General features: G+C 38.0%; 1 protein-coding gene and 1 long non-coding RNA gene across 2 annotated transcripts in view; one reads left to right on the top strand and one right to left on the bottom strand.

Annotated features, from left to right (window-relative positions):
* DNAAF5 (dynein axonemal assembly factor 5) overlaps positions 1–25,036 on the bottom strand; it is a gene marked incomplete in the record, with an annotated part of 33,831 nt that overhangs the window by 4,379 nt on the left and 4,416 nt on the right. The window contains 10 exon segments of the mRNA XM_072417823.1: positions 50–241; positions 1,594–1,750; positions 3,497–3,647; positions 5,663–5,810; positions 8,670–8,838; positions 11,790–11,933; positions 16,913–17,125; positions 19,422–19,654; positions 19,852–19,991; positions 20,165–20,277. Of these exon segments, the coding sequence (XP_072273924.1) occupies positions 50–241; positions 1,594–1,750; positions 3,497–3,647; positions 5,663–5,810; positions 8,670–8,838; positions 11,790–11,933; positions 16,913–17,125; positions 19,422–19,654; positions 19,852–19,991; positions 20,165–20,277 (1,660 nt within the window).
* Positions 9,543–19,806, top strand: LOC140335293 (uncharacterized). The gene is made up of 2 exons (XR_011921679.1): positions 9,543–9,642; positions 19,452–19,806. It is a non-coding gene; the product is annotated as an uncharacterized lncRNA (long non-coding RNA).

Here is a 25,036-nt window from a genome sequence, read left to right on the forward strand (position 1 = left end):
TATTTATAGCACAATTCTAAGACATAAAAATTTTAAACCTAGAACATACCTAATACTGTAGTCTGCAGGTTTGTATCAGGGTCATCAAGGTGTACAAGGAGTCCTCGGTATAAAAATTCCAGATGAGCCTTATAAGTAGTCCTGTCATACCGGTCATCTATACATTTAAACCATACATCGAGAGTTTTGGCAGCTGTGATTCGGACTTCATCTGAAGCATCATCAAGTCGTTTTAATAAATCTGTGAAAATCAATTCAAAATATTAAAATACAAAATGCACATATTACCAGGGAGCCCAAATGAGACTTGTTTTTGAAAACCTTAGAAGTCACGCTCTGCTTACATTTTATGGACCCCTTCCCAAAACCATCTACTCATAGTGTGTATAAACCTTTAGAGAATAAAGACCGGTAGGTTTGATACTTTACTCGCTCTTGCTTTTGGAGACTTGGCAAGGGTGAGATCACATTCTTAGCTATATCCTGAGAAATAATGAACAGCCAAAATATAATTAGAAGACTGCAATGGACTTGTGGATTTTTCAATCGTGTCATTCTCAAGATTTTGATTATTCTGCATTACCAAGAAAACTTACTGGGAGGCCAGGATTTTGGGCAATGTGGATATGTTAAAACTCACTTATTTTAAGACAGATACAGTAGGTGATTTGTAAAGGAGGGAGACCCAGGAGCCTTATTGCTTTACTGTCAGGTCTGCTTTAAATATAATAATAAGGATAAAAATTGTATTTCCATACAGACCTTTGCTTCATTGGTGGACCTAGAGCCCAGATAAAACCTCTAACTTCCCCCCTGCCCCTGCTGAATACTTCACTTATACTTCACAATACTACACAGAATTCATGGTACAGCAAGAAAGCATTGCTTTCATGGGAGGACCCCAACTTTGTGTTTGATATTTGCTGGGAAAGGGGTGTTTACGTTTGAAATATGCAAGTAAGCATTGGTACAAAAGTTGAGCTTTTATCCTTGAATAATACCGTCCTTAACTTACATCTATAGCAAATGCAAGCATTTTACAAGAACAGGCAGCTTTTGACCAGCTTTGCCTGCAGTTCAAAGATATCCTAATATGAGATGCTGCATCTACAGAGTCACAGAGCAATGAAAAGGAGTTCAAACACAGCTTCTGAACTGCCCTGTGTACCAATTAATAAAGGTCAATTGATTTTTCTAAACTGTGTTTTGTTATGAATACTTATCAAATGCAGGAAACAACAGCCATTGACATGAATGCTTAAACGTGTCTTTGTTTAATATCTTTCAGTTAGTTGGTTAGTTTTCTTTCTGAAGCAGCTACAGCCAGAATAGAAAAGCCTTTCCCTGCCTCCATGGCACAGAGTGGAACCCTTGATCTATAAGGGGAAGCCGTGATCTCTGTAAGTCCACTCTCCCCCCCCCCAGCCAAGTAAAAGCTACTAAATGAACCATAAGATATTGAACCAAAACATATTTTGTTCCAATGCACATGGAATGTATTTAGTTCAGTTAGGGCTTTGAAAATGATGCAAAAAAAGCCGATGTACCAATTAAATCAAAATCATTACAAAATATAAATTTAGGAACACTTGCCAAGGTAGATCTTGTTTAGTGTGTCTGGATCCAAATGGTGTTCACTGGCATCTAGGAGAGCCCGGATAATACGACAAGACATCAATCGGCTGATTTTTGAATCCTCTTCTAAAGTGGTCAGCATTGTGGGCATCACAATGTCCTGAACCTGAAGAATCTGAAAGACACACAATACGTGTTACAAATTGAGGGATAAAAATGAGGGGTCACTGGGACCAACAGTGGCAGAAAAAAATACAATTTAACATTGCCAGCAGAACAGGAAAAAGCAGAGGGAGGATTCCCCAAATGGGGCAGTTGTTTCAATGACACTTGTCAAAAAAATCTTTTAGTTTTGAGAAGTCTCTCATTTCACATCTATGGGATAGAAAGAGTGGATAAATCTCAGCAATGGAAAAGAAAAAATTAAAAAACAGAATTAGTTTTGAAACTTTAGAATACCTGCCATGTTCATTACCTATTTAATAAATTATTTAAGTTCAATGTTGGGTGGAGTCCAGGACACTAAGATAACAAAACCTAAAAAAAACCTGGAGCCTCCAGCACCCAGATCTGTTATTTAAAATGTAAAAATGAGTGTAGCTGCCAACCTACAACCCTTTGATTTTTCATAATTCTAACAGAACACCAAGAGCACAGCAAAGACTGTGTTCAGATTGAAGCCGACCGTGACCTTAAAGTAAACCTGTCATGAGAGAATATAAATAATGACATTGTTGGCCTCCCTTTAAAACAGCCTAATGGCTGTGCTCAGGTATTTTACAATACTGACCCTTAACAAGTATGTACATTGCTAAAGTCATATGGAATAAGATTAAGAATTGTTCAGTGGTTAGCACCCTGGCCTTTCCAGCGCTAGGTCCCAGGTTCGAATCTCGTCCAGGACACGATCTGCCCGTGTTTACGTGGGTTTCCTCTGGGTACACCGGTTTCCTCCCACAATTCAAAAACATGCAGTTAGGTTAATTGGCCCAAGTTGACCTTGTTAATGAAATAGGTCTATGGTCGGACATTAGATTGTGAGCCCCTTTGAGGGACTGTTAGTGACATGACTATGGACTTTGTACAGCTATATATATGTATGTTGGCCCTATATAAATACTGTGTAATAAATAATATTAATATTGTTACAACGTCACTATCGTCACTCTTGTTCCAGTTCGCTGACTTGGAAAATTCTAATCCTAAAGTAAACCAAGGAGGTCCACAGTTTGGACCCTGGAAGTCAGGAATGTTTCACTGTGAGTAAAAAAAAACAGTCTTGCCTACAGGTGTATAAACTAAAATTACAGGGGCGCTGTCCTGTGTGCTGTGGGAGGATTTGGAAATCTGGCTAGACTAACTAGTCTATATTTACTATATTACAAATTGTATATTATTAAAACAAATCAAACAGAAATCTATAAAATAAATAGGGCATTCTCAATTAAATAGTTGATGCACATACTGATCAACTTTGCTCAGGAATGTCACTCTTAAAGGAGTTCATTAATTCCCGACACGTGCAGGGGAAGCTGGGAATACCGGGTATTCTGGCAACCAAAGTGGATGCTGTGCATGCTCAGCTTAGTTAATTTTTCAGAAACCCAGAGTGAACAGGCAGGTAGGAGGGATTTTCCAATATTAACCTGCCTGATTATGTATTCTCAAAAGTGGAACTTTAGTTCATCTTTAAATATGGGTTTTTGTTTATGGGAGAGTGGGTTTTATCAGCTGCTGGTTGTCAGGAGTGGGGAGTCCTTACAGGGACTACAACCTGGGACTAAGATTGAGGGTCCTCTGCAGCAATTTGAAGACAAATAATGTTAGTTTATGTGCCTTAGTTTTTATGACAAGATTCATTTTCAGTTCCATTCAACAATGCAGTGTTGGGTGTAATCATGATTTTAGCATATTACTGTACCTCTTGTGAGGAAAGAACCTCACTCTGAAAGAGGACCCAGAGACAGGACACCGCTATGGTCCGGATGGCTGCTGCTGTCCTCCCAGCCTGCCATTTCAAGTTGGGAACCAAAATCTCCTTTATGATGGTCTCTGATTGCAAATGAAACTGTCTGCAAGTGAAAGACAATATAATTAGGGGTCCATTAGTAACAATATTGTTTGTTATCTATAAGAGTTCATATGTGTCAGTAATCAATGTACTTTGTTCTTACAAAGTTGCTAGTGATTGATTAGTTTACAAATGTGGAAATGTCCCTCTTATTTTTTTATTTTATAAAGAGAATAATTCTGCATAATGACTGTTTTGTTTCTTAATGATCTGCCAGTAGGGGGCACTTTAATACAATTCTATGAATTCAAACTGATGAAAGAACGGAGGATCTGAATATATGTCCTGATATATGTAGTCAGCGCAGTCTATATAGTACAGGTGTAAAACGAGTCTAAGATTATGTTTATGGGTGCCTTTAACCATAATTCACTTTAAATACAATGCCAAATAGACAAGGGATTGCAGCAATTTGAGAACTTTCACATACATATCTATAAATGGTCTAATTAGGTTGTATACTTTGTTGGGTTTTACCTTTAGAGATGTTAGGAAGACAGACAAGGCTGACATCCTCATAAATGAATAAAACAAACACAGTCCAAACTTCTAACAGCACAAAAACAGCTCACGTCTGAGATACAGTGAATGCTTGATCATGAACAATTCAAATCCATTAGCATATAAAAATCAAATCATTATTTTTTATCAATTCTAAAAATATTATGTTCATACGCCCAGATGTAAAAAATAAATAAACAAATAAGATAAGTGGCAATGTTTGCTAGAGTTTATCATCTACAAACAATACAAATATTGCACCATCTGTTCAGTAACACTGACTTCCAATATAATAAACAAGCACTGTAACTCCCAGTAGCATCCTGGATTACATAAAATTCAGCTGACTGCAACCAGAATGAATGTTTGTAATCACTAAACATTCCAGATATGATTATTGCCCAAACAGTCCAACATTGTCACTGCTGGGCACATAAATCACATCCAGTTAGCTGCAAAACATGAAAATATGCCACTGTACAGCCGCTGTCAGCTAAATAAACTACCAGACCTCTGATGATACAATTCTAGCAGTCTGGGCCTGCCAATGGACGATCTCCAATTAAACCACCAACACCCAGTGCATAGATATTTGCACATATTAAAGTTACATTTCTGTTTAATTAAAGATCAATCTATTGTTGAATCCCCAGTTATAATAATTTTATGTCAGTTCCTGGCATCGGAGGAATGAAAAATAGTGCATTACATGATATCTCTTTGATAGGAAAGAAAATATTAAATACTGCCATCATGTACATAGGCTTAAATGGAAGAGGTTGGGAACCATTTTGTGTACGTTTGTGGTGGATCATGGTGCACTTCAAGAAAGAGTCAAGATGCTTCTGGTCGCGCAGTTTCTTTTCCTTCCCTGGAGGAAGAGCCGCACTGCAGATGTAACCAAAGTTGTAACCACGTGCCAACATGTTACCTGTGGTGCACTTTGCTGCTACCTGTAGAAGCAGGTACAAGTTACTTGTAGCATCTTCCCGAGGCATCGGTTCACTGGCACAAGGAAGCAGTAAATGCCCCACAACCTCACGGCCAGTCTGAACCAGGCCTTAAATAGAATGTCTCCGATAGACTCCCCACAATGTTAAACTTTATTTATTACATTTTCAGAATATTACCATGCACTAAAACCCGACTGGCTTGCAGTGCTGCCCTTTTCGCTCCTAGTTTAATCTTGTGATAGAGAAGTATTGTACATCAAGGTTCTATTCATTCTAGGCATATATAGTAACTATATGAGGAATAAAGTGTTGATAGATTTTTACTATATATCATGCTAGTAATTCCACTGGAAGCTGCTTGCCTGGAGGCCTGCTTTAAGAGACACATTTGCGCTTGGTTTTCCTTTAGAGAGTTAATTAACATTTCTGTGTAGGACTAGGACAGAACAATACGCCTTTCAAGCATTCCTGTCTGCAATATTCTATGATGAGTGCCCAAAATTCTATGAATGAGAGCTTATTGTTTTCTAATGTGAAGGATGTGCTGTGAATCTTTACAAACCCTTTTGAGTTGACAGTTTCACTGGGTTTTAGAAGAAGTTTTGACAACATGGTAAACACTTTCAGGCGCATTTGAGGATCTTTTGTTGGTTGAAGGCAGTTCTTCAAAACTGGTATTAACAGGTCCAGATTCTCTCCAATGACAGGGCCTGAAAGAGAGAGAATAACACAGTTATAATAGAATTACTAAGTCTTATGACGCATACATACACACGGGGGTCATGGTTTAATTTGTTGCCCTTATTATGAACTAACCAACAACAATAGAATGTGGTTGAAGCAGTGGTTACTGGCCGCAGGAACTACTGACGGGGAAGTGTAGCGTATTCCTAGTGAGCAGACACTTAAAACTATTGTTGCAGTTTACTTTAAGTCATTTTTAATGTGACTATCATGTTCTTGTATGTTCGCTCTCTTATATTTTTAAATATCGAATAGAAATTTGAAATTTGGTCACTAGAGGGAGCTCTGTATCAGCTTAATTTAACCTCTCAGAATAGCAACCATAGAGATGGCATACTCTATATGCCCATCCTGAAACTGAGCAGTAAATGGAAAAGCAGCAGGCTGATGACTTCATAAGTCACTATGCTCTCTTCTATAGCCATGCCTCATTTTCAAGCATTTGGCAAATTCTGAATGCTTCAGAGAGTGGCACCTACATGACAATGACATGCTGTAGCCCTCTGCACAATTTTACTCTGCACAATTTTACTCTCTCAAAGTATAATTTTAAAAAATGTATAGAGAATACATTTAAAGTAACCTGACAAGGTAAGATAATCTTTCAATAGAACAGCTTTAAAACTTCCTCTTCCATGGCCTGTGTCTTCATTAAGTCCCTTGTCAGTCCCTTCAGCATTCAACACTTCAGGGAATGTGGGATCCCCATGTCCCCTGCCACATGCAGTGGTTTCATCCTTCAATCTATTGGAGACTACTGCTTAGAGATCAGAGGATGGAACTAGGACATGAAGTGGGGGACACAGGCATCAGACATTCAAGCAAGTGTCAGATACAGAAAAGCCTTATGGAGGCTGCAGCACTGGAACAAAGTTTTTTTTTAATTTTAATAGTACATTGAGAAAAGAAGAGCTGACCTTAGCTTTTTACACAAAGAACAAGATATGTTCAGGGGCATTGGGACATAGAGGTTAATTAGTGAAATTAATCTTCATCTTGTGACTATAGGGAAACAATTACTGCATAGCATGGCAGAAATACAGGTATCTGCCCTCGGGCAAAACAGCCAGGGATTCCAAAGAGCCATGTACATATTAGGATGAACAATGCCACAAAGAACATATTGTATGATTAATCTGTATTGCAGGGATGGATGTTAAAAGACAGAGGTTAAAGAGCAGCCTAAAACAGTATTTATAAAAAGGGGAAGATATAATGTCTGCTGGTATAATGAGGAACTATATAACTATATATACTGAATGGGCAGGAGAACTACATTTTGCTATGCCCACTGGAAGCGGTTATTTAGTGGCCATACTCCACCAATTTACAGTGAAGAACAATTATACTACTTTTGCATGCTTAAAATGTGGTTTATATACACATCATTATATTGTACATTATCATCATAGGTCATTCATAGGTGTCATGGCTGTCATGCTCACCCCTTTCTTTAATGGTCACCAATTCTATGATCTGAGACAAGTACACAGAAAGGACTTCTGACTTTTCCCATATGTGCACATGCCTTTTCAATGATCCAGAAGTCAGTGATGAAGCCAGTGGGTTTTCAGAACAAAAATAAACAATTGCGTCTTCCCTCCCCCCCCCATAATAATAATATCCTGAAAGGTTTACTTTATTGTGATGTGAGATCCTATTAACCAATAGAAAGGCCAGACAGGTAAGACGGGACGTGTCAAGTTAAAACTTTTATGCTTTTTCATCTTTCAACTTTATGTTCCTCTTCATAAGCTTATTTTGAACTGCAAAGTATGTGACAAGTTTATTTTAAAACCCAGTTCTGTAACCCAGTGATTTTCTTTTGTGTATTCCTTTTGCTGAAAAGTAGTTATAAAACACTACAGACCAACTTTTATTGTATTATAAAGCTTTTACTGCATCATGACTGTATTTTCTATGACGTTTCAAGGCAAATGTCAAAAGTTTGAAATTGACCTCGAAAATGACTTTTCAGGCAGAGGTTACAGTGTGCTTACTTGCAGAGCAGGTTAGTTGGTTGGCTCAGAGCCTAAATGGAATCACGGATATGCTCAGAAAACATTGTACTGCAAACAAAAGCCAACCACCAGTTTCAACACAGTTATAACTCAGAAGTTATGAATTGAAAAGTTGTGCATTTTTCTCAGACTGAAAATTAGTTTGTTGGTGCACATAAATCAACCAAGGCAGTACACTTCGCACTGTCTAGCACAATATAGCTGATACAGCTACTTCTGGCAAAGAACCATAATATGGAATTCCTGTCTTTAAATGGACAGAAAAGGAGAAGTTCATTGAAGCTGAACTACTTTAAAAAGCAATGAGTTATGTGGCATTAAAATCCTATATATTTATTTGATATCTTGATATAAGTTGTAATAAACAATAAAAACAACAATGTACAAAGTTTCAAATATCAATCGATAGCTTCAAACATGTTTTGCGGGGGACCTGCTTCTTTAGCATGCATGCATTGTGTATTACAAAGCCTATTGAAAATAAAGGGACTTTTATGATAAAATTGTGTCAATGTGAAATGATCGGAGCAGCAGCCAGTGTTGCTTTGTCAATCTTTTTTTAAACGCAGCGCATTAAGCATATTCATCTGTTGCCCTTTACATACTTTAGGTGCATAGGTACATGGGAAGCAAAAATCTTTTGAACTCCTAACTTCCTGTTTGAGCTGTTGTTCCATTGCCCTGAAATCTCAAGCAGTGCCATTAGCCATCCCATGGGTTCTCTCCTAGACCAATTGTTTTTTTAAGCACACACTTTAAAAATACAACATAATAAGCTCCTTGCAATTGCTTCAAAATACTTACCAGACTCTGATACAAGGACTTCATACTGGGCCCTCTCTATAGAAAAACTGGTCCATTGCTCATGACTTTCTGATGCCCACTGCATTAATGGTTGCATGTGCTGACGGTAAAGGTCTTGGGCTCCATTCAATCCTTGTATTTCTGCCAGTGACATCATCACACCTTGAACCTGTACAGAAAGAAGCAATATTTTAAAAGATGAACAAAGTTACAAGTGAGGTTTTGTAAGGATTTAGTCTCTTTATCCAAAATGATTACCTACAGCCAATACTGAATACTCAGGGTTATAATTGCCAAAAAGTTTCCTCATGTTAGTTGTTGTTTATTTTACATTATGAAGAAAGGCACAATAGACAAAGGAAAGTCGGAAGTGAGCATGAACATCAAAACTCCACAGTGGGCAAAACCCAAGATCACAGAAGCCAGTGAGATTTAACCAACTATAATCCACCCATCATATTAACGCTGACATAAATTTAGGCTTGTGTAAGAATCTAAATATTCAATTTCAAATCATTTAAATTGAAATTTACTTATGAAACATTTTTAGTCATCTAAATATATAGCACCATATGTGTTTTTATCTGTAAAAGGTTGAGTCAGTGAATGAAACGTCACCCAAAATCAGATACTAGCTGCCTAAGCTCTTACCCTGCATATTCAGTAGCTGAGAGATAATCAGTGGGTTCAGACAGCACAGTATGTATCGGGTCCCTTTCACTCACCAATAAGAAGACAAATGAAAGGTAAGCTTGCACAATTACAATCATAGAATGAGACACTGACACCTTGCCCAAAAAGGCAGTGACCATATCTTTCAAAAGTATAACCTATGACCCCTACCAATGCTGCAATAGACATTACTAGGAATCTCTGGGTATAGAGGAGCATGTGACCTGTTCCCATGTGTTGGTATACGGTCATATTGTTGACAAGGCATATCTCAGAAGAAAGGAGTTGAGAGGACGTTAAGGTAAGCTAAGCCTATAGGAGATCCCCTTATCAAGGACATGATAACCTTGTTGAGACTGTGGGTCTTTAAAACAGAATAGCAATATACACATATACATATATTCCTTACAATCTAAACATACAGCCCTTAATTCTACATTTATGGATAACACAATTATTCACTGGTATTCACATAAAAGGCTATAGATTGGTTTCAATAAAGGGTATTTAAGGACTCCGAAAGAAATGATTGTTCTGATTCAGCTGCAGAACATTACATTGCTGACACAGCGTCTGCTTTTCAATGGGGCGACTAGCTGAGATTGATGGAGCACTGGCGACAGTTTAAGTGCCTTTAAATAAAGCCTGCATCATGTCGTGCATAAAGGTGATGTTATAGGTGAGTTTATGTTCCCTAAAATAGGAATATTTTATACAAGAATGTGCCAGACCAATGAACATTGTGAAAAGACTAAAGAGTGGAAAGTGTAATCTAAAACAGCCAGCTAATCTCTTGCTAACCCGAGGCCGCAGGAGACCTACATCAGGCTGGAAAGTGTAGCACGACCCTGGATGGATTCTTCCCCACACAGTAGTGTTGAAATTCTAAGATAAACACACTAATTTAGGACGTAAGTGTTCATGTGGACCTTAAAAACAGTCTGGGAGTTATACTGGTCCCCAATATATGGCAGCTATATAATGCCTACACCCAGCTTAACACAGATCCTACATTATGGTAAAACTTTTTCAGCTGCTAGTGACATTACCAGATGGATAAATAGCTTACATTATATCTATAAACACTCTTCTCGAAGGCCTGCAAGGGATTCTTTCCATGGAGCACCACACTAATGTACTTTGATCTGTGTATAAATTCATTAAAGTAGGGGGTCCCTCAGGATCTGAAATTAATTATAGCGTTCCCCCATGTTAAAATGGTCAAGAAAGACGGTATAGAGCACACAGAATACAGTATGGTGGCCCAGTGGTTAGCACTTTGGCCTTTGCAGCGCTAGGTTCCAGGTTCAAATCTCAGCCAGGACAATATCTGCATGGAGTTTGCAGGTCCACCTTGTGATTAAGTGGGTTTCCTCCCACATTCCAAAAGAAAAAAATATGTGGTTAGATAATTGGCTTCCCCCCAAAATTGACCTTAGACTGTGTTAATGACATATGACTATTTTAGGGACATTAGATTGTGAGGCCCTTTGCTCCTAGTGACATGACTATGTACTTTGTATAGCGCTGCATAATATGTTGGCCCTATATAAATACTTTGTAGTAGTAATACTAATAATAGAGAATATTTATTGCTGTCTGCATATCAGCACACAGAGTGTCTGGCTATTCTGTTGAGAATTTTTTTTTCCTTCTTCAAATGTAATATGCTAAAAACGCAAGATGCTTACAGACACAAGATGGTGCCAGACAAAGGATATTTTCATTATTTGACTCAAATATACAAAACATTCATATATTGAAATTTGATATTATGTGCAATACTGCTTTTACCTCTGCAGTGAAATGGAAACAGTATTATATTGATTGAACCTATTTAACACTACTCATGGTCTTTTTCCTGAAGGTGAGGGTGGTTTTAATTTGCTGCTACATTGACAGTTTAAATATTCCCAGTCTAGCAAATTTTTTTTTGTCTGTATCTTTGTTGGGGAGATTTACTTCCTGTTACCAAGAACTGTAAAAAAATAAGAAATCTCTCCAAAGGGAGGGGGATTCCTTTCTTAGAAGTCAGCCGAACAAGTGTGCCTATTGGAACTCCTGTGGCAACTCTAAATAGTTGGTTTCCGAACACTTTTTATGTTGCAGATAATGATCATCAAGACAGAATCTCCCCACTGAAGTCAAAGACAGCCATTAGATACCTACCAGTGGTATTCTTTACAAACAATTAGGATAAAATGACACTTTACACACATATCTTGGCACTAAATGAATGCGGAATGATATAACAGGGATAAGACAGGCTGGCCAGGTTTAGCACACACACAAAAGATGTGTACAATTTACTCTTTATCTGTTCAGCCTCCACCTTAGAATAATTCAGTATATACAATAATGAAGAATGTGTGTGAGTAGACTGCAGGATATTAAGATACGGTATAAATTGAGTAGAATAAAGCAGACAGACTCTGCTGATAGCATTACCTTTTCATAGAGGTTTTCAGAGGCTGGGCTAGCCAATATTGTTATCAGCACTTTCATACAATGCAGGCTGATGTCTGCACAATACTGCTGGCATATGCTAATCAAGGACTGCAGGCAACACAGCAACTGCTCCAGGTACAGCACCTGTCAAATGAAAGACACATTAGACAGAAATAGGTTCATTGTTAGGAGTACAGATGAGAAATATAGATAGTTTGACCTATTAGCCTACTGATTAAAGCATAAAATGATACTTCTCACTCATCACATACCAAGCATACCTCTCAGATGGACACTTAAGATTATCCTGCACAGACATACTGACCTGAGTTTACAAAATGTAGAAGCACATTATGAGAGCATAGCAGATATAAACAAATAAGAAAACACTTATTGTATATGGGAAAAATAATAGATGGGTTTAGCATAGCTTATCAGAAAAAGCACTGTGGCCAATTTGATTAAAAAAACAATCCCGACTATAGGCTGTGCTTAAGATCTCTACATGGACACAAAAGGGCCACAAAGAATACGCAGTGCCTGCATATTAGCACTGCTGTTAGCAAAGACAAGTTAGGCTATTAGTCTACAGCAGGGTGCCAATCACTCATCTTCCCCCTCCCCTCCACATAGAACATTCATCCATTACTGGATAAGATCACAAAAGATTTTTTTTCAGCAACAATCATCAGATGTTTATTGGATGTCTGCAAAAGGCTTAAACCAGGCCAAGTTCATTTTAGTGACAATAGCATTTGTTTGAATAGGTACTTTAGAGGAGTCTCTTTTTTGCTGGATGATGCGGAATTAGTGTAGTTAAGCAGAAATTAAGTTTTAGCAGCTGTATGAGCTGTTATCCATCGACTGTATATAGCAGGTACATGTATTCTGGAACGTGCCACCTCCTGGTTGCAAGTGGTAATCAAAATATTAATATATTATTATTATTTAGTATCTTATTTTAATTTAAAGTTATAAATGTAGTACAGAAATCCATTATACGTTCCATTTAGGAGGTGGAAAGGGTTATTAGGGTTGTTTGGCTTTCAAATGTTGGGGATTTCAAAGAGAGATAGGGTAGAAGGAGAAGGTTCTGTAGCAAAAAAAGTTGTAATCTGCAACTAGGTGAAAGTTGCTAAAATATTTTCTCAACTAAGGTGCTAACTGTAAACATGCAACTTGGCAGCAGAGATGGTCATGTAGATGGTCATATTAGCAATCTCTGCACACACCACTTGGCAATGCTAGATGGTTATCAGACATGAGACGCCATGTAGATTAGCCGGTAACTGTGAAGTATGAATTAGGTCTCTCCTACCTATGTTCTCCTATTAGACAAATTTATGATGGAGTTTCTAACGCTCAAGTTACACCATTGCAGCTGCCGATTCCCTGTAGCTCGTGTGATCTAAGTAATACTGCTAGCCAGTGCATAACGAATGCATTAAGAAAGTCTTCAACCATTTCATTTTCCAGCGCCTTTCTAGACCAAACAGACACCAGAGACTCGTGACAAGCCAATCGCTCATAAAAAAAGAAAATGGGAAAAAACTCTGCTAATAGCTGAAACTAAAACAGAGTTTAGAGCAGTTTGGGACATTGCTCTTGTTTATTAGGCGGTAAACAAAAGATCCAACATGTAATAGGATGTTGCTAGTGATTCCTTGGGAAATTTGCACCTCTTATGTGACACCAATTAACTTTTTGGCTATCTATAAGGGTGACATTCTTCGCACTGACCACCACAGTAATATACTGTGAGCTGTGGATATAATAATTATAGGTAGTGCAATTCTTTACACAATAGTGTATATACAATGTAATAAAAATGAGTGGGGCTTCAAAACCTTAACCCTCGGGAACCAGATATACCAACCTGCGCATAACATAACATGGCAAGGAAAGAATTCACCTCCTGCTATGGTAAGTAGGCATGGCTATGGATTTATGGAGTTATTGTTTCATACCAGTGTTTCATTAATTACTTTACCTTGATCTAGTCATATTGGTGCCTCACAGACCTACTGTGGAAAGTGTTCTCATTGGGTCTTCTCTTGGTGTGCATGCCTCATACATTCCCAAGGTTATGCAGTATATGAGGTGGCCTTTAATGGTCCAGCACAATATGACTTAAATGTCATATGAATAAAAAAAATTGGGCTAAGGCATGCAAGAAGAGGTCACCACAAATCTGAATCAAGGAGGAAGGGAAGTATAGAAGCAGAGAATAGTATGGAGTAGAAGTAAGTGCATAGCTGGTTGGCTGCACACAGGGAAATTAAACTGCATTAAAAGGTACAAATGTCCTGTAAAAATTACTAGAATTATTCACATATTCACTGTCTAAAAGGAGTAGATAGCAGGACACTTACTACTTCCTATGGTTTAGGCCATACCATGACATGTTCTCTTTAAATATAATTGTCAAATAAAGAATGCTTAGAAGAAAGTTCCTTTGAAGTCTTCATATCGCATTTCGCTCTTTCAGCTGACAGGTGCATAATTCAGAGGCATACACCTGGGAAAAATCCAATTCATGAAGCCCTTATCCAGCCATTAGAGGAAGAAGATCACAGCACTCAGGGGCTGCAATGACATGGAGTGCTGACACTGTATCATTTTAAATAGGTAATTTGGATTTCTTGATGTGGCTGGGTTAGTTCATAAAACTGTGCTGTCAGGCTGGATTAGGCCATGTGCATGGCTAGTCAATCATCAGCATGATATTGAGGGAGATATTCCCAGGTAAACCAGGCTAACAATGGGCTCAATTACAGTGTGGTATATTTATTTAATTCACTTTGTAAGAACATATACACAAAACACATTGTTAATTATCTTCTGATACATCAGCACGTTGGAAATTGCAGCAATTATTACTGTCTGGTAAATAATAGAGGACATTGTCATGAGCTCTTGTCTAGGAAGATTACACTGCAGGGAAACTTCTAGTCCCTCCCACATTGTTCATATTTTTTTCTACGAACCCATATCACATAATAGTCTTAATATTATCATTAGTATTATTAGCTTTTATTTATAAAGCGCCAACATATTAGGCTGGGGCTACAGGTGACAAACCTGCAAACTTGAAAAACAAAAGTTTACAACCTGGATAACTTAAAAGGCCAATTCCTAAAAACTGATCCTTCAGCTTAAACCATTTGGCAATTTAACTCTTCGTTAGGTGTTGTATTGTGAGATATTTTCACTTGAGTTTCTGCGTCTGTTCACCTGCTGTGGCTAATATGAAGGAATACCATGTAATAGAAGGTGCTGGAACATGTAAATGGAAGGCAACTCTCTATTGGCATATGCCAGTTATGAAGAATGCCAGGTTTTGTTTTATCAGCATTTGCAACATTTTAATGAATGCGAAATTGAATTAAAGATACTGTGCTTTACATATGTGCTTTGATGCAGTTCACTATAGGGTATACATACAGGCTTATGAAATAAAACTTACTGCAGTAGGCTGGGACATCAATATGGTAACTGATCAACAATTATCTTTCATTTCACTGGCTTTGTTAAAAGCAGTAAACCGGGGTGAAAAGATTTGCTTTATTTTAGGGAACAGCTACCTTTTGTCTGAAATCGCTCTTGAAGATATAACATTGCACTTTGTGGTATGTGAAGGTGTACAGATACTGTTGCCTTTACCTTGTGAATAGATATCAGATATCCAAGACACTGGTGCTGCTGGCTGCTAGTCTTAGCAGATATGGAATTAGATCTGGTGATATCACTACTCTTCTGTACACTGTTCTCCTTGCTGGAAGCTCTGACATGAGGAGGCAAAGCCCTGTCTCTGCCAAGATGGCTGCCACCATACAGAGACACTGCATAGAACAAGGCATTACTTCTCAGTAATTGAGAAGACCAGCTGCAAGAAATACTAGTGATATGAATATGGACTATGGAATATGGAATATGTAAAGTGCTGTGTAATATGTTGGTGCTATATAAATACTGACTAAATTAATATTACTAGTCACTTGTCTTTTGCCTTCTCCCTGGCATTTTTCAGGGCACAGCCTTCATAGTTCATCTTCTGTTTAATTTCTGGTTGGTAGTTACAAGTTACTGTTACTGCCATTGAAATATATTTGTGGTAACATTTTAGATTTGTTCTTCTGCGTATTATTTATATATAGTATACAGGTATAAATATAGGTGTAGGGGACCTCGCTTCTCATTTAATGTTTGCAGATAAATGTTTCTGTGTTCTTAAGGCAATTATTAGAAATTGAAAATTAATTAAATGGCAAAAGCAATAAACTTGGAGCAATTGTTGCAACAGATGGCCAGATGTCTACCAGATTTATTTACCATCGTAGGGGCTTAATCACCTTTTATTTTCTTTAAAAAGTGGGTGAAATTCATCCTAAACTAATAACAATGGAACATGTAAATTACAGCAGGAATGGCAACAAATTACTTTTTCTGTCTGACTATGATTTCTCAGAAACAGGAGGAACATAGCAAATGATGCTAAACATTGAGATCCACTTTTGGGCTTTTCTTTTGGGAATGAACAATCTACAGATGAAAAAAAGTTACTCTCTGCAAGTTTAGGGCCCTGACTTGACATGCAAATATTCAGTTTGGATTTGTGGGTCCTCATACACGTTAAAACATCAATGCCTATAGGTCTCCTACCCATTCCTCTACTGGATAATGGTGAAAGAGGGGAATTGCATCCTGCCTCTCCACCCTCCATTGCAGTGCTAAATGCCAAATCAGGCCAATCTTGTGAGTGTCTGTGGGAGGAAGGGGGGTATTTGTGCAAGTTTTAAAAAACACAAAAAAACAGCCAGGGGCAGTGGATATGGAAGGCACAGAGGCGGATGGGCTGTTTATATTTGCTCAGTTAGCCTTACAAAAAGTCTGACCTTATCCAAGGACTATCAAATCAGGTCTAGTAGATCACAGCCATTGTGCAGTTCAACTAAACAGAAAGCAGTGCCTGCACAGGTAAATATGACTACTTCCATGTACATATTACTAACCATACTCAAATAAGACATTCTAAAACATTTCCACCGAAATTAAAAATAATAGTAAACTGATGACATTCACATATGATTAGAATACCAGGGAGTCCCAGTAGATTTTATTACCTTTTCTGATCTCTGGCAGATGTCAGTCTGGGAGATGGCATCTGCTATACGAAGTAAATGGGGCTTCAGCACCTCTTTGGAGCTCCCTCTGATAAATGCTGCCAGAATCATTAGGTGTGAGGCTAGGGGAGACTTCTGCAGTGCTTGCAGGAGCAGCTTGAGAAACACCTCAGGGTTCACAAAGGTTCCAATCAACTCCGCTGCTTTAACACTCTAGAGATAAGATGTTACAAAAAAAAGTATGAATAAATAAAAAGCATGCACAATGTGAACTATGGAAAAAAAAGCAAGCAAAGACACTAAAAATTAGGCAAACACTTTCAGTTGTTATTTTCCGCAACCACCTGTCCCCTACCTCTTCTACAGCTCTGACAGCTGGGGGAAAGTCCTAAAGAAGGTGCTCAGAATGCAATGAGACTTTAAGCCCCATGTAAACCCCACGCAAATCTTTAACTGCTCTGAAAACAGTGCATTTCCTGTAGCTATCAAACAAACTGTGTTGGGTTGAACAGGGGTTATAGCTGCTGTAACTTTACTTTGGAACTACAGGTATGTAGTGGGCCGGCATCAAGGGAGAAGACTTAAACTGTTCAAAGTTTCGAGGTCTCTGCATTGCATGATCAATATTAAACTTGTAGTGATAATTGCTAAGCAAAGTAGCACAATTACTAGGTATTTTATGATTAAAACATGCTGCTTAGACATTACAGAGGGATCAATTATATAAAATATTTATTAGAGTTGACATACACTTTAAAGATCACACTGATGTTTCTTTCAGTCTTTCACATTTTGTAGCCAAACAGGAATACTGAAAGTGAGTGGGGGCATTTCAAAATGTATTCATTCGAAATCTGGTTAGAATTTACATGATAAATTACAGTTTTGCAGCACTGGGAAGTAAGGAAACCTGGAGGTGCTGATCACACAACAGTGTGTCCAATTTATTCACATGGCATCTCTGTTGCCATTTTTCCCGTCACTTTCTGTCTAGTGAAGGTTCTGTTGCTGTGGCGTGACAGTAAATGAAAGAAAATCTGAGCCCTGGATAGCAATAAAATTTGGGTGGGCATTCAATGGGTAGGTGCAGACATGCCTCAGGATTGAGCGATCCCACACAGCTCCTGGCAGCAGTGAAAGGCATTTGTACCATTCACTGCCACTCTTATTCATGAGACTGCCGAGGGGAGAAACGGTAACAGCACCACAACCTCAAAGCAAGTGAGAACATTAATTCCAATTCATCCTAATTCTTTCCTAGTCATTCGAAATGTTTTTGTAACATATAGATGGGTTTTCATCAGAGTGTACATAAAATCACACTTTAATGTAATCTCAATTTATCATTCATAAGACCTCCACATAAGAAAACATGTAAAGGCTTATCTCTTCAAGACATGAACTGGAAAAAATATTTCCAGTTTTACAGGCTGTCATTGTGCGATTTGACAGAGGAAATATGTTTAACACCTGGGATGTAAAATAAATTAATTCTTCATTTCCTGGAGGCACCAAAAACAAGCTCCCACCATGCCCACTACCATCCATCTTCATTCACCTTGTATGCCAATACATAATTGCTTGAAAAAATGCAGACAATATTTTGTGTCTTTCTGGAGTGGATTCAATAAATAAATGGCAAAAAAATATTTTTCAGGAACAAATATCAGACATTTTTAAAGTATCATTTATCATTCAAAGGGGGGACAGAGATCAGTTTTTACAGATGTTCATTATGTGAAGGAGAAAAGTACACAGGAAATTGCATTGCATTTTTTTTAAACTAATAGAAGACTTTCTATGTTTAGTTAAAATGATCCCTTTCTTTCCATGAACTTTATACAGGCCAGCAGTACAGTGAATCAAATACCGGACATCCAATGTACCGTGACCACTTTTAGCTTGATCTGCGGTGCTCCCGATCAATGAAGCTGCTAACATTAGAAGTGACTGCTATTGGTTGCAGAAATTTTCTTGTGTTTGTTTTTTTGTTTCCCAAAGAAAGGGGAAAAATTCCTGTACTACGTATATGCAGATAAGGCAGACAAGAGTAAAAAACTCGCTCATCGCCTGCCATCTTTATGTATGGAACAGGATATCACTGCTCAGATGCAATGGGCACAATCAACAAATGCAAGTATAACAATACATTGGTACGGTACCATGAATTGATCATTTTTGTGATGGAAAAATGCAAATTATTTCAGTGTTCTCCCCAGCCTTTTTTAACTGGGTGCACCACCTGGCATCTGGTTTGAACGCTGTATTTGTTGCTTCAGATTTTTCTTAGTAGGTTTATTAACTGTAATGATGTAATAAATAATGAAAGGACCAGGAGACTGAAAATTTAAGAAAAGGAAGTGGCCTGCCAAAATTAAGCACACTGTTTGAGTAAAATGTCTGCTGTACAAAGAAAAAAAAGCTAACGTTTGAATACTGTCATGAAAATTCTCACTACTTCTTTTCTTTCCTTTTGTAAATCTGCTGCAGCATACAGAAAAATACTCACATTGTGCACTACTTTCCCTTCCTCATCCAGACATGATATGTACAGCGTGCTGAGGACCAGCTCCATGTGCTGAGTGGTGTGATCTTCTGCATGTAACAACAAGACTACAAGCAGCTGAGATGCTTTGATTCTGGTTCCTGCAACCCAGTCTGTTATATCGTGACTGACAGCTGGAAGAATCTTTGACAGGTTTCTAAAGACAAGCTCACGACATCCGAGGCCAGGTCTTTCCACTGAAACAAAAAGGTGTGATGAAACCAACTCTGTGAACTGGAAATTTAATTTACTATATAATTACAACATAGACTCCTCGTTATAAATCTGAGGGATAATAATTCAATTTCATAAAGTGATGGATTAAAAGGCAACACAGAACAAACTCAAATCTTATGAGCATATTTTATTATGTAGACTTTCATTTACAGCTCACCTCCAGATGGATAAATTGAAGGAGAAGGATCACTGAAGTCCATCTTATCTTTGAGATCATCTTCATTCTCTCTTTCCCACTGCATGCCAATTTTCTTCCAATAATCCAGAGCAATCTGTCTGCATTTAGAGATGAATGAACTCAGCTTCTCAACAAATAAAATGTCACATACAAAGTTCTTTGGATGACAGTCAGACGAGTTTAAAAACCGTCCATACACCTATATTTAAATCTGCTTAATGCTAGCCACCCATGGGCCAATATTTTGGACAGATATGAGGTTTGATCAGGATCCAAACCTACTGCAAACTACAGTAAACAGGTAAACAATAGATATCTGGGAGATATTCGTCATTTACCATGTAAATATCTGTCTCTGAGTTCCAAAAGCCAGGTCCCAACAACAACAGTTACTGCTTGCCGAACCTAAAAAAAACAAAGTTACTTAAAATCAGTGAACACAAAGTGCAAGGATTTAGAATCAGACTCTATGCACAACTGCAGACATCCACTATTCAGATTCATGGCATCTCTCCAAAGTCAAAACAAAGTTTTCAGAATATATACAAAATGGGAACTATTTCCTGCTAGCAATAACTACAGAACATTAATCAACAGAGCAATAAAAAATCAACATCAGATTTTATGTTCATGTAATTGTAATAATAAGGCCTCCCCTGGAAATGAAACTCAGGCGTTGATCCCTCCTGGAAGTCAGCAGAGTTCAAAGTATCTTCACCATAGAAGGACATAAATCTCACCACTCATAAATGTCAATCCCTATCATTATACAATTTGGAGCTTGAAAGACCTGTATGGCCCTTTACATGGTGGAACTCCAGACCTCTGAAAACAGCAAAATATATTTACTATATTCTATAGTTCTATAACTAGAAATGTTAAGTGAATTTGTAAAAGCACCTAGTGTTAAGAACTAATCCTGACATTGTATAAGCCCTTTGTAATCAGACTGGGAAAGGAAAAAGCAGCTCAAAAGGCTAATTCAGTATGCTGCAGTGTTCAAACACCATCAAGGAGAATGCTTATTAGGGAAAAGAGAAGGGCAGCAGAAAAATGTTCTCAGTCTCCTCCTTCTCCTTCACTATCCAATAATAATAATAATAATGTTATGGAGACAGAGCCAAGCTACACATGTCAAATGAAGCCCTGTAAACACAGCACTGTTTAGTTCTATAGAAATGAGAGGATGAGTGGGAGACTCCCTGCTGTGTCCACCCCCATAGGAAATCCCAGCAGATATTCCCAATCAGTTGTTTAGTGATCTGCCTGATGAACGGTGTCCCCATCACTGTGCATATGTAGAAATATCCCAATTTATACGCTGTGCTTTATTCCTTAGCCAGCCACTGGCTTATAACAAAAGATGTTCTGTGATTGGCTAAGAAGATCCCAGTCACATGACCTGTCAATGCCATATGAGAATGATTTCTAACTATCACCGAGTATTCTTTAAGGCAGTGAGCAGAAAATAACTTCATAAAACACCACAACCTGGATTTTACAAATGTAAAATATATTGCCGTCAAGGTCTGATAGGTTTTACCATGGTAAAACATTACTTTATACTATTAGAAGTCACATTGTCTGAAAGCTTATGGGTTTTCATGGCAGCAACAAAAAACAGATTACCACTTCCGTTTGCATCCTCCTTACAGCCTTGTAGGGATGTTCAATAGACTTCAGAGGATTGTTGCTGGAAACAATTTTTCCCGATGATATCCAGTGAAAGAACAAACAAGTGCTGTACCAACACCATTCTGTTCGATGGAGAGGGAAAAACAAGCAAGCAGCACCCTGATGTGCTCTCCTCCATTGAATTAGTCATTCATCAATCCACTGTGGCAACTGATAAATGACTTAATGGGAGGGGGATACCACTATACATATGTCAGAATAGTTCTGACATGTGTACATATCTTTACATTTGGTTCTGTTATCCTATACTGTTACATACAATGCGAACCTGGGAAAATTAATGCAATCACACCTTCAGCTCATTTAGCACAGCACATATGAAATTAGCTGTAATTAGTTGTGATGATCATTAGGTAAATGCGGTCATACAATAGATACTTAGAACTGATTAGGTGTCTATGCAGCACCCCTTCCATTGTTTCAGCCCTTCTTCTAACAAGGGCACAAACCTAACCCAGCGCTAAGTTGTCTATATTGACCCTAACATGTTTGGGGCTGTAAATCACTGAATAGATTCCTATCATAAAAAGGATTTCTTTCTCTTCTGGAGACTCTCTTGAATCATTATCGCTGTACTAGAGATGGTATAATAAGCACTCGGATTCCAAGTGTCACATTCATCTGACATTGCATGAGTGGAGGGAAAAGCTGCAGTTTTCATGCAGAAGAGAAGCCTATTAGTGGAAATCTACTGCCCCTAATTAACAGTGGAGGCTTCTATTACTAAATACCAGCTTGTTTTTATTGAATCTAATCTATTAAAAATGCTGATCAGTGTATGGCGGCTTTAAATCACAAGATATCTGCTGAGGGGCAGGATTAGAGTTCAGTGTATCCCTTTACACACAGCCAGCAATTACAATTTTCTCAAGCTACATTTCCTCTAGAAAATGTAAGAATCCCATTTCTTACATTATTCTACTTTATCTCTTCTATAAATACTGATAACTGTTTCACAATTAAATTTCAATAGCACTGGAGGTTAAAGTATAAAGGATAGAGGTGCTTGCACTGTGTGTATTCAATTAACATGAGGATTACCATGCTCCAGAATACTTTATAGCCCAGTTTTCTTTACACCCTGAAATACATAGACACAGAGGCCTTGATTTATTAAAGCTCTTGAAGGTTGGACAGCATACACTTTCATCAGTGAAGCTGGGTAATCCAGCAAACCTGGAATGCATCTGGTCCAGGATAGAAAACATTTGCTAACAAATAGCAAATTACTTTTAAGAAATCGATTCCAGGATTGCTGGATTACCCAGCTTCACTGATAAAAAGGTATCTTCTCCAGCCTTCGACAGCTTTAATAAACCAGGGCCAGAGTGTTTGGATTATTAAAAGTAGAGCAAGAAAAACTTGAACTGCAGTAATACAGCTGCTCATACCAACCAGTGAGATCCCCATCTGAAATATAACTGATTGGCTGCTAGGGACAACACCTTCAGTGCTAACTTTATTCTAGTTTTCATGGGTTTGATCAATAGCTTTATCCAAGTGTGGCCATCAAAATTGCAAAGTAGTGAGGACATAAGTGTGGACTTATAAAAACATTACAACAGCAAAGTCTTCGCTTTGCAAAGTTTGCACTCCAAATTTTACTTTCTATTAAAGGAGTACTTTGGCATATATGAAAAGAAAATATTGTTTGAAAAGAAACCCTGTTAAACAAAATGTAAACAATTAACACTTTCATTCTGACAAGGCACTATGCAAACATGACATCTTCATATTTGCCATCTTGTGTAATTACTCAAAACTCTGGCATACAAGTACCTGGATACTGGGAGAAACAGAATCAGAATATTGTTATTTTCCCAAAGAAATGGTTGTATGTTTTCTGAAACTGCATTAGTTATTTCAGCAACAAAAGTATTTAGACATTTCCAAAAATAAAGGGCAAGGTGGCATAAACGTTATTGCAGCATAGGTAGCTATTATGGAGTCTTATGAGGCCCCATTAAAGCGGACATATGATCACATTTTTAACATTATGTAAAAGGGTGGCTATTCATTTTACATAACAAAATATTTACAGTTTTTTTTAAACTCTTTTTTTGGGGAGGTTCCCTTCTGTCTTTACCGACATGATGCGTATATTTGCATCACATATTCCAGGAAGCTGTGGGCCACTCCTTCTGCACATGCCCAAGATTGGACTTTATTTGGCTTTCAGTGGGGAATGCAGTGAGATAGGATTTTTTCTTATATTTGGAGGATAACATGTCACGTGTACTTATGCTTGTGCAGTGTGAGATTGGGTGTAATAAAGAAGAATCCAGAAAATGGCGTTGTTGGACAGAATGGCAAGCCCCAGAAAGAAAAGGGAAGCCAAGACAGTTCAGGACTCACTGGGCTTAGTTTTTAGGTGATTTTTTTTTTTTTACTATAAGTTCTACTCAGTGGGTTGCCGAGACAGTTTAAACATAGAAAATATGTGTGCATGCAATGAATGGTAACACAACTCATGTACTATATAGTTAAGGTATGAAGAGGTTGCTACTGACCCTGACCTTATACTGTGACATTTCCAATCACATTTCCAAAAGTTGATATAACACATAAAGGAGGAGGATACAGAATTTGTAGTCAAAGATGTGGGAGGAAACCGGAGTACCCGGAAGAAATCCATGCAGACACGGGGAGAACCTGCAAACTCCATGCAGATAGCGTCCTGGCTGGAATTCCAACCTAGGACCTAACGCTGCAAAGGTCGGAGTGCTAACCCCTGAGCCACCGTGCTGCCCCATAAAAATGATACAGCGAATCTGATCAGAAGCTTCCAATGCTCCTATGGTTCATCCCATCTCCACTCTACAGTCAGAAGGCTGAATTGTTTGTCTGTCAAGACCAACATTGGCAGACGATCTGTAGTGTCTCCAAAGCTAAAAACTGACAGCTATAGTTTAAAGAAGTTTGTATTTGAACCATAGATTTTTTCCTTTCTTCTGACTACCACACCACCTCTTTCTGCACTGCAAAAATACTGAGATGTTCCTTCATCCTCTGACAATTTATATTCATAGCAATAGTCCCTAGTACTGTACTGACTATGCTAATAGCTAACTGTCTTTGACTTGGACTAAGCTATATGTCCATATAACAAGATCAGTGATAGTTATTAGGGGACACCCCATCAAAATATTGCTATGGGGCCCCATAATCTGTAGTTTTGCCCCTGAAGGGGGCTTGACAATGAGAATGTTTACTAAAAAAAGTATTGATTACTACATTTTATTTAAAATGCGGCACTTGAGAATTATGATAGTTGGGCAACATGCAGTTGTGCTTATGGGTAAGCAGCTAACGGGCCCAAGGGAGAGGAGTACAGACTGCAAAGAGAAGAGGGACAAACAAGTAGGGATATATGCAAAGCTAGGTCTATAGGTACCGTATTTTTCGCCGTATAAGACGCTCCGGAATATAAGACGCACCCAATTTTAAAGGAGGAAAATCTAGAAAAAAA

Source organism: Pyxicephalus adspersus, chromosome 7, assembly GCF_032062135.1.
Source record: "Pyxicephalus adspersus chromosome 7, UCB_Pads_2.0, whole genome shotgun sequence".
NCBI classification, from domain to species: domain Eukaryota; kingdom Metazoa; phylum Chordata; class Amphibia; order Anura; family Pyxicephalidae; genus Pyxicephalus; species Pyxicephalus adspersus.